At 32.6% G+C, this 11,508-nt stretch overlaps 1 protein-coding gene across 1 annotated transcript; it reads left to right on the plus strand.

Annotated features, from left to right (window-relative positions):
• Positions 1–943: 943 nt before the first annotated feature.
• LOC137828247 (receptor-like protein EIX2) lies at positions 944–3,928 on the plus strand. The gene is given in 5 exon segments (XM_068634730.2): positions 944–985; positions 987–1,927; positions 1,929–3,098; positions 3,100–3,278; positions 3,281–3,928. Coding segments are annotated over 5 exon segments (2,910 nt in total). The 3' UTR covers positions 3,859–3,928.
• Positions 3,929–11,508: the final 7,580 nt, after the last annotated feature.

Here is an 11,508-nt window from a genome sequence, read left to right on the forward strand (position 1 = left end):
AAATAATATCACATTAAGAAATTAACACCTAAATTGTCGTTGTTTAATTTATAATATGAAAAACAATACTAAAAAAAGCCTACAACTTTTTTTATAAAAATGATAACAAAATTTGAATCTAAAACTTTGTACAATTCACTCAAAAAAAAATTTCAGAATGTACTTTTGAGATAATTAAAACAAACAAAAGTTCAAAGTTTTCATGAAGTTCCAGTTTTATAAGTGTCCTGGTTCTGATCTCAAGTTCCTTTAAATAGTATTATTAAGTTAATTATCACATCCGAAATATTATTTACCTTAAAATTTAAACTTTGATGTCAATAAAAAAATATTAAAAAAATAAAATTCTTCAAGATATTGTTGTGTAACATTGGCCTGTTAAAGTAGTTTTCCGAAACAATGAACTTCCTCTTCTAAAAGAACAAAGCATGGATGTGTTACATTACTAGTTATGAGAAGACATCATGTTTTCTTGTCATAATGCAAGTAGTTTCTTCTAACTTTCTATAGCATAAGTTATTTAATACATCCCTATAATATAAACCTACCCTTAAATAGATAAAGCAAAAATTGCTAGTAATGCTAATTTACAGAGACGTAACTCTCACTCCCAAAATATAATTGATTAGTCAATTATAAAGAGATTAATTAATTGTACAAAATTGCTTTTTTCTTTCTCTGCACTTGGAATTCTACCATCGTCAACAAAAAAAATTATTATTAATGTTACCAGTAATACTTTACTGATAGGCTAAGACAAATTATTAGTTTGATAAAGCATCACTGCATGTTAAGTGAAAAATTCTTAACTGTTAGCAAGTGTATAAAAAATGAAAATCTTCAGTGCATGAAGATAGTAATTATAGGGTTGAGTTCAACATTGTGATTCATTTATAGCTATAAAAAGGTGTAGAAGATAGCAGAGCTTTATATTCTCTCTGTCATGAAAAATAAACAAGCCATGTTTCCAGTTTCCATCATTCTTTTTTTCACTCTTGCATCAATTACTTGTTATGGGAGCTATAGGGCCTGATTCCGCTGTTAAGGATAATAGTTTTGAGGGCATTGAGTTGGAAAGGAAAGCCCTTCTTAAGTTTAAACAAAGTCTAAATGATCTTTTTCATTGCCTATCTTCATGGGTTGGCAGTGATTGCTGCAAATGGGTGGGTGTAAGATGCAACAAACATACAGGGAATGTTGTAAGGCTACACCTTAGAGGCACAGATATCTGCTCCAAGGCCACAAATAAGTCGGCCACACACACCAAATGGCCTTTGAGTGGTGAGTTGAATGCTTCTCTGCTTGACTTGAAATATTTTAATTATTTGGACTTAAGTCACAATGACTGTGAGAATGTTCAAGTCCCATCATTTTTAGGTTCACTTGGTAACTTGTGGTATCTCAATTTATCTCATTCATCCTTCACTGGAAAGGTTCCTTCTCAGCTAGGAAACTTGTCTCATTTGCAGTATCTTTCTTTGGCAACACCTTTTTCATCTTCATTATGGGCTTCTGATTTGAGTTGGTTGTCTGGTCTTACATCTCTCCAATATCTAGATATGAGTAGTGTGAATCTTAGTAGAGCATCAAGTTCATGGCTCCAATCTATCAATAGGGTTCCATTTCTTTCACTTTTGAGGTTGTCTAATTGTAGACTTTCTTGTTTACCTCAAACTCTTCCATTTTTAAATCTTACATCACTTACAATCCTTGATCTTTCTTTCAATAGCTTTGATTCCTTGATACCAGGATGGCTGTCCAATATCAGTACCTTGATAGAACTTGACTTGAAAAGGGCAAGCCTTAAAGGTCCCATCAGTGATGTTTCCTGGGAAATTTTTTGCAAGTTACATAGTTTACACTTGTCATCAAACCCTCAGGTTGTTGGTGAAGTCAATGGACTTGTGGAGGCTTTAACAATGTGTACTTACATTGGATTTGGCTTTCAATCAACTTACATGGAATTTACCAACCTAATTGGGTTACCTTAAAAGTTTGAGAACCATTTGGTTCGAGGGTAACAAATTGTCAGGTTCAATCCCTCCATCCATTGGAAATTTGTCATATTTGACATTTCTAGACCTTTCTAACAACATGATGATGAATGGGACTATTGCATCTAACATAGGTCAGCTCACTGAACTGTTGACACTGAATCTTGATGGGAATTTGTGGGAAGGCATCCTAACTGAAAACCATTTCCATAACCTCACACATTTGTCCACATTTCATGTGTCATCCAAAATGGGGTCTTTAGCTTTCAATATCCCACAAAACTGGGCTCCATCTTTTAATCTAGTGGATCTAGAAATGCTTGACTGTCAGTTAGGCCCTGAATTTCCAGCATGGCTTAAAACTCAAAGCAACCTAATGATCATTGTTCTCAAAAACACTGGAATATCAGATATAATACCAAATTGGTTTTGGGGTTTCTCACCACAAATCACTACTATGGACCTCTCCTACAACCAATTGAAGGGAAGCCTTCCAAAGTCCTTACACTTGGGTGATTTTGCATCAGTTAATTTGGGGTTTAATGCCTTGGAAGGGTCAATTCCAGTTTGGTCTGGTGTGACTTATCTTTCACTGAGCAACAACTTTCTCTCCGGCTCAATTCCTTCAAATATTGGCCAAGACATGTCACAGCTGGAAGGTTTGGATCTTTCAGGGAACTTTATAACTGGCACCATACCTTCATCCATGAGTTTGCTAAATGATTTGACTTTTCTTGATCTATCAAACAATATTTTATCAGGGAAAATACCTCTATATGGAGAGGAACACAAGCTACACCTTTATACTATTGATCTATCAGGCAACAACCTATCTGGAGGAATTCCTGCTTGGATGTGCACAACACCTTCCCTTAGAATAGTTCAACTAAGCAACAACAGTCTTTCTGGGGAACTGTCATCCATGTTGCCCAACTGCCCCTATTTGTACACAATATATCTTGGAGATAATGCATTTTTTGCATCCATACCGAAGTCACTAGGGAATAACATGACTTGGATAAATGAGCTGAGACTACATGGCAATGCACTTACTGGAAACATCCCTGAAAATTTGTGCCAACTATCACATCTTCATGTTCTTGATCCCTCCATGCTTAGGCAACATGACAGGTTTCAAAGCACCAAGTCCTTATTATGTTGACAAAATCCACTCATATAATCCTGTAACCTACTCTGAGCACATGAATTTGCATGTGAAAGGAAGATCAATGGAATACACATCAGAAATGCATGTTATAAATCTTATAGATCTTTCCAGCAACCATCTGGGGAGATCCCACACACACTGACAGAAGTTTCATACTTAGTTTCCTTGAACCTGTCTTGGAACCAATTAACTGGAGGCATTCCAGCAAACATTGGAGCACTACATCAACTGGAAAGCCTAGACATTTCTAACAACCATCTCTCAGGTCCAACACCTCCAAATACGGCTTCCTTGACTTTCTTGGGACATTTGAACTTGTCCTATAACTTGTCTGGTGAAATACCAACAACAAATCAGTTCCATACTTTGACAGATCCCTCCATCTATGAGGGTAATCCACACCTTTGTGGGACGCCTCTGCCGACTAAGTGTTCAGAGCTTGTTGATGAAAGCACCACAGGTAATGATGACACATATGAAGATCAAGACAGCTCCCATAATAAGTTGTGGTTATCTTTGAGCATAGGACTTGGCTACATCGTCGAATTTTGGGCTGTTTGTGGGAGCTTAGTGTTGAAGAAATCTTGGAGACATGCCTATTTCCAGTTTGTTCATTCCATGAAGGATTGGATTTTGCTTGTTACAATTACGAATTGGATTCGAATGAAAAGAAAACTGAACCTAGGAAACAATTGAGATTGTCTCTCTTTGTTCTTGTGATTATTTGTATGCCGTGAATAATGAAATGAGGATTAGGTTTTGCATTCTTTTTGACATATTCAGTAAAAGAATTTAAGGGATTGGTTAAGGATTTTTTTATTTTCTGGCATAATTATTGATAGATGATAATCAGCAACTGGTCATAAATAACCATGAAATTTCTAAGTGATTGCATAATACGCAACACTTTCTTCACGTATGTTTGATTGTTCATCTTGCGTTTCCAAATTTTCTTAACTAACAAATAACACGAACCAGGAATATTTTCAGCTATATATAAACCTAGCAGTGACAAGAAATGGATATACAAGAACCACAAAAACATTACATCATTGGAGACATTAAATCAGGAAATAATGATGAAAGATGTGAAGGTGTTGGGTGTGTGGGTGAGTCCATTGAGCCAGAGGGTTATTTGGGCACTGAAACTGAAATTGAAGGGTGTGAATTATGAGTACAGTGGTGAAGATCTTTCCAACAAGAGCAACCTGTTATTGCAAAACAATCCGGCGTATAACCGCAGAATCTATTAGGTAATACTTGTAACCGATTTATAAGTTTACGTGGGACCATAGTCTCCTCTGTCTCACCAATAAACGCAGAACTAATGTTTTACATGGGAGCATAGTCTCCTCTGTCTCACCAATAAACGCAGAACTAATGTAATTGTTTGCATTGGGAAGTTGAACACGGAGGGGTGTAGAAGAAAGTGTAAAGAAAGTTGAGAGTGTTTGATTTAAAATATGTTATATATATAAGAAAAGTTTAATAAGATACCTCATAAGCGAAAATAGATCCCTCCTTTCATTTTCTTCTTTATCTCACACTATGTTTTTTCTCTCTCTCTTTTTTTTCAATTTATCTCTTATAACTCATCTATCTCCAAATCTAATCACACCCTGTAGTAACTCAGGAGCAAGGCTACATTTTTATCAAGTCAAATTTTCAAATAGAGTAAGTTTATTTTTATTCTAAAGATCTCCTATTTTTTGTTTTTCTCCATGATTTAGTTATCAATCTTAGTGAGGTCAGTTGAGAAACGTGTTTCTCTCAACTTGATTAAGCTCAAATTAAAATTTGGTAATGTTTGGATAACTTGTTTTAAGTCCCTAGATTTTATAATGGTTCCTCACCTAATTTCCTCAGGATAAGAAATTACAGGTAAGAGAAGTTATTTATGTTTTTTTATATAGAACCTTAGATAGTTGATTTAAATATCAAGTTAATCTAGTAATTGTATGCATGTTAGGTTATAAAGTTAGTTAAAATGAATTTGATTTGATTATTAGTTTATACGAGTATGAATTTGAAATATACATGTAATTGATTTGACAAATCTTAAATGATGTATGTATGAGTGATTGATATGCATTGTATGTGAATGATATATGTTATAAGTGAATGATATGTGTTGTATGTGAATGACATGTGTTGTATGTGATGATGTAAGTTGCATGAACTTGATGTCATACATTTAGGGTAAGTATGAGATGTGTTTTGGTACATTAAATATGAAAAACTTACAAATAGAGATCATCTGGCTTCACTGATGATCTAAGTCGTATAGACTAAGGTATCAGTTGGTGAGAAGCTAAAAAGGGAGTTCATACACACCGTGACCGCTTGTAGTCACACGGTATGGATGTTTGGACTTACCTTGATCCGATTGGATTGGATTAGATGTTAGTCGCTAGTAGGGGTATACTTAATGAGTCTTCCAGAAGAGAATAAATCCATATGTTATCATTGATTGAAATGAAATCAAAAGGGTCTTGGGGATTGAAAGGAATCAAGGTACAATGAGACGAATGGATTTATGTGGCCACAATTTGATTAATGAGTCTTTCTCCAAGTGATATGGCCCAACCAATCACTCATCATACCTTTCATGCACCTACAAGGAACCCATAGCTCTAGATGAGCCCTCCTTGATCCATCACATCCATTGCTTCCGCCACCCTTTTCAAATCTCCAAGAAGAACAACCTATCATTTGGTATCAACCCATCATTTGATGATAAATTCATATGTAATCATATGATTGGCCTGAAATCAAAGGTACCGAGGGTTGAAAGGAAATCAAGGTACTGTGATACAAATGAATCTATGTCAAGTCAGTATGATTAAAATGAGATCAAAGTACTGGGGATTGAAATGAAATTGAATTATTGTGATTGATATTTGGATTTTGTATGACCATGTTTGAGTAAAAAGAAAACTAAATTTATTATGAATTACTAATCAAATTAGTTCTTTTACTTATATTTTCGTGTCATAACTTTATTTTGATAGCTTACCCTTGCATGTGTTTGTTTCTGTATGAACTGCGGATGACTGTACTATGTACACCAGCAGTCATAAAGGTGCAGGAGAGTTTGGAAGACTATAGAGTTTTGTTTTGAGTTATGAATTTGTAAATATTTGTATATAAGTCAAAATCATGTATTAGAAATGTTTTGAAAAACTTTAAGCTTGTATAAAAATATGTAAAACTTTTATTGTAATAGTTATATTTATTTTGTAGTGTTACAGTTAAATTAATGTATTTAAATAATTTTAATATTATTTATGATTAGTTAATTTATAATATATTATGTTATATATATATATATATATATTAAGTATATGTTTTTTTAATATAAGAAAATTAATATTAATGATGATTTTCATTATTATTATTACAAAAAAAATTTAATATATTTTAAAAAGTAAATAAGTATTTAAAACATAGGATGAACATAAAATAGTCATTCATTGAAAGTAAAAATACATAAAGTCATTACATTTAATTTGGATGGATATGATTTCTTCTTAATTTTGAAATTAGGACAAAATTAAGAACATAATAATGTTAATTAGAAAAAGAAAATACACCACTACTAACAACATTTGAATCCTTTTTGTGGAGACTTTCGAACATTTTCTCTAAAAGGCATATTGTATTCCTTTGTCTGACAATAATTGTATCTCTTTCATCTCAATGCATCATTTGAAAAAATTACAGTCTAGAACCATGTCATTTCTAATTTGTTTTTGAAGAAAAGCATAAAATTCAACAATGAATAACTTTAAAATAGCATTTTTAAATTTGAATCAAACCTAATTGAATAAATTGTACCTTGTACTTAGGATAACCCCAAAATCGTTTTCCAACATTTTTTTTTCAGTTGTTATTATTCTCAAAATAACAAAATCTCCACAATCACTAATAGGTGCAACAAAGACACTCGTGTTCCCACCAACCTGGGTAAAAGTATAACATTTTTGCACACCACAACCGGTAGAATTAGTCGATGATGAAGTGTGATATCCAGACATTGAAGGTCACTAAAACAATGTTCTCAATTCTCCAAAGAAGGTAATGGAGTCTAATTTTGATTCATGGAGAATGTTCTCGCCGGCTCGAAGTCGGTCGAAGTATGGATGAGCTCTTTTCAGATTCCTTTCTAGTGGTCGGTCAGCTAGTGGATGGGGTGCTTAGGAATGGCCTCCAGGTTTCAACAAAGCGATCTTCTGGGGATGAGGGGGGCTCCACCTGCGATTACACTCCGACGCTCAAGTCAGTGAGAGCACAAAATATAATGTGTATGGTAAAATACATTGCAAAGATGCTAGTTGAGATACTCCCTGTGGGTGTTTGTCTATTTATAAGTGTCCATGGGCTTGGATTTCTGACCCTGGTCTTTCCAGGCATTAATGTGTCATTTCACAGTAACTTTCTATAAAATATGGATATAAAACATATAAATCGGAATAGTTAAACAACGTAATCAGGGATACTGAGGATAATATTTATTACATTATTGGGGATATGGTATTTATATTCATTACGCTATCGGGAATATGTGTTTGTAGGAAAAACGTTATACTTTCCTTTAGTGGAATTTGTCCCTTGCTAGCGTTGTGCGATACTGGGCAAAGGTCAAAACAGGTAGTGTTTTTGGGCCTGTTAGGTCGGTTCGCGGCCCATGCTAAGCTTTCACGCTGTCACCTTCCCTAGATGGGCCTTAGTGACCTCGGCCAAATACCTACCCGATTCGGGACAGTACACAACCCCTCAGCCTTGGGCCGAGCCTACGAGGCGCAAAGGCTAAAGCGCTATCGGACTATCCGAGCGAACTGTGTGAAGGATCATGGTGAGATCGACAATTTTCCTGATTGTAAGAAGGACAAAGGTCGGTCCACATTCCACTTCGTGTGGGTCTATGGTGAGATCGACAAACTTCCTGACTGTGTGAAGGACAAAGGTCGGTTCACATTCCACTTCGTGTCGGTCTACGGTGAGATCGGCAAACTTCCTGGTTGTGCGAAGTACGGAGGTCGGTCCACATTCCACTTCGTGTGGGTCTATAGTGAGATCGAGAAACTTCCTAACTGTCCATCGGGTTGTCGGTAAAGGAAATGACCGAGCCTTAAAGGTGAGAGATGGTTGGTGGCGTTTAATGTTGGTCAGCCCAACTCCTGACAGTCTCAGAACAGTACAGATAATATGAATAAAATGTTACAAAAATTACATTCAAAAGAATATTAAATGATAACGAGTAGCATAAAAACTTAAATATTAAATAATAATATTCAACATAAAAAATAAAAATAACAATAACATAATTAATAATACAAGTGTTCAATCTCATTTATTCGATCCTTTAATACTCATATACTCATATAATATGTAACAATCTGACGAGATTACACATATAGTTCAATAAACTTTCATTGGAGAGACTTGATATAATGTTAAGTAACTAAGTTTAAACTGGTCACAAAATTCTTAATTTCTTTTCTTTTTTTCTCCTGTCTCTGTTTTGTACTGTCTTGTCTTTATAGTGTTAGACCATGGTCTCTGTTTTCTCTTCAATTTCCGAAAATAACATTTAAGTACTGTTTTAATTATTAGTTACAACAATGAACCAAATATTGTTCATTTCCATCATAAAATAACAACAATAATTTAGTTGCGAAATTTGGAAAAGGACAAATCATAATCGGTCAATTTGGCAAGTAATGAGTGTTCAAGATAAGACCTAATATTAAATCGTTGTTCAAGGGAGTTATATCATGTAAGATCGTGAACATGTTTTGGTAAGGTACTTTTATAACTTTCTTTACTAGTTGTTCCTACGGAATACTAGTTCAAAATTCGTTTAATCTACGATGTTTGCTAAATATTTTATGCTTTGTAACTTCTTTTATACGTTATCTATTTTTTTTCAATATCAGCTTCTAGTTGTTTATATTCATTTTTTATCTTTATAATATTTAATAAATTTGTATTTTGATTTTTTCAAAATAAGGTAAATTGAAATTATTTTATTACATAAATCAACATAATAAAAAGGATATTTATTTTAAACTTGACTGGAAAAATGTTTTAAAATATGCTATTGCATTAATAGTAGAATACAAACTATAAAAAATATATAATAATTAAAATAAAGAAATAATTAAAACAATTGATTTATAGATAAAAATTACAAGACAATTAAAATTTTAAATTATAATTATTCCTCAATGTATTTTATTAATAAAACTAAATTATATTCGATAGAAAATATTATTTAAATTTTTATCATTTATATTTATAGACTATTTTAATAAATAATTTATGAATTGGTTTATTAAAAAAGAGTGAACTTTAAGCCTAACTCAACCCCATATAACCGGCTCATGGGATTGAGGTTTGCACCCACTTATATACAATGAAAGGCTCTAATCTCTAGTCGATGTGGGATTTCCAACTTGATTAATTAAAATCAACTTAATATCTCTAGTGTGGTATGCGAACACATAGCTACATAAATCCACACTATACAACAGATTTTATAGTCCACTTTTTAAAACTGATATTAATTTTTACAAAACCCATTCGTTTGATACGCACTCACAAACAAAAAATGATGGTGATACTTTACCAACACACAGTAAAACATATCCATTCTACATATCTATATATATAATTTAGAACCTTATTATATTATTATATTATTATAATTGGATGTCAAATGTATGTTATTTATTGTTTGAATGTTAAAAAAACATTTTCCACAAAAATATATGCTTAAAAACATTCACATGTCATTCAAATATTCCATACATAATGTTTAAATTCAACCAAATTTAAAATGAACAAATTTTATTATATATATATATAATGTTATAAATATTAAATTATATAATAAAATATGAATTAAATAAGAACAAGAAGATAAATAAAATAATTTTTTCTTATGTATATATTTCATAAAGACAACGATTGAATTTCAAAAATTCAATCTGATTAACCCTTGTTTGCATTCAACACTAATAAAATCTAATGATATTGATTATCATTACTTTTTATTGGGTTGACAGAGGTTATCTTATTGACTTTCCCTCTAGCTTTAGGATGACATCCTAGTCTACTGGAGCAGTTAATCGTCTTCACTTAATAATTTCTCTTAATCCATCTTTTCAACTTAAAACTTAGAGATTAAATTGGTTTCTTCTAAGAAAATATTAGTCGTGGTAGATTCAACTATATTTGTTGTCAAGATGGACAAACATAACTCTTGAACCTCTTGTTCATCACTAGAAGGACATTCAAAACAATTTTGCAAGACTAAATCTTGAAAAATAGATTTAGATGTAATTTGTTTGAAAGCAACTAATTTTAGGACTTGTTGCATTAGTTGCAGATTTGAGATGAAAGATTATTCTAAAATACCATAATTTTCAGGAGGCAAGAAGTTCTTTTTGTTAGCAAATCATCTTATTCATGGACATTCTCCAAAGACGACATGTCAGCAAAAATATTACCCTCCACTTGATAAAAAACAAAGATGCAACACAAGGACTTCACATAAGATCACCCATCTTAGTACTAGTCTTTTTTTATTCGGTATATTTTAAACAGTTATATTTTATCGTTTTACCATTCTGGTGTTTCGAAGGCAAGTTTCGATCTTTGTTGTATTTCATGCGGTGGGTTTTGAACAGGTTTTACGGCATCCGAGAAAGTTGATAAGAGAGCAGGTTCATTTTGGCATGGTTTTGTGAGGTTCATTTTGGCATGGTTTAGTGAGTTTGGTTGTGGGTGAAGGATTTTGATTTGTATTTGTGATTTGTAACCGTGTTGGTAGACTTTTGGATGAAGTAAGGTTTGATTTGTGTGTATTGTTTAAACTAAAGACCGGTTTTAGGATCCGGATATGATAGTAGTAGTTTTCTTTTGGTGTGGTTTAATAGAGCTGGAAGAATGTATGTTGGTCAAGTGTTGAGCAGGTTTGCCTTGGTCATATTTGTATAAGGGTTGGGACACCCTGAAGTGTCTGTATAAGGATTGGGACACCCCTGAAATATCTAATTTTTTTTTATTTATTCTCTGTCGATAAAAAAATGATAGAGTGAATGTCAACAACCTACAAAATTTGTGAGTAAGTTGATAACATACAAAGATTGCTTTCAAAATTTTACTCAAAAATGCAAATCATACCTAAGCATTTTTGATAATTTATAGGATTGTTTAATAACAAAAATAAACAATAAGAAAAAATTTATAAATTTATTACTTTAAATCTTTAAATAAAAATAATATTTTTTTATATATAAAATACTCATAAGTCATTGATATGGAATTATTGACGATATA

Source organism: Phaseolus vulgaris, chromosome 7, assembly GCF_051622355.1.
Source record: "Phaseolus vulgaris cultivar YP4 chromosome 7, ASM5162235v1, whole genome shotgun sequence".
Taxonomy (NCBI): Eukaryota; Viridiplantae; Streptophyta; class Magnoliopsida; order Fabales; family Fabaceae; genus Phaseolus; species Phaseolus vulgaris.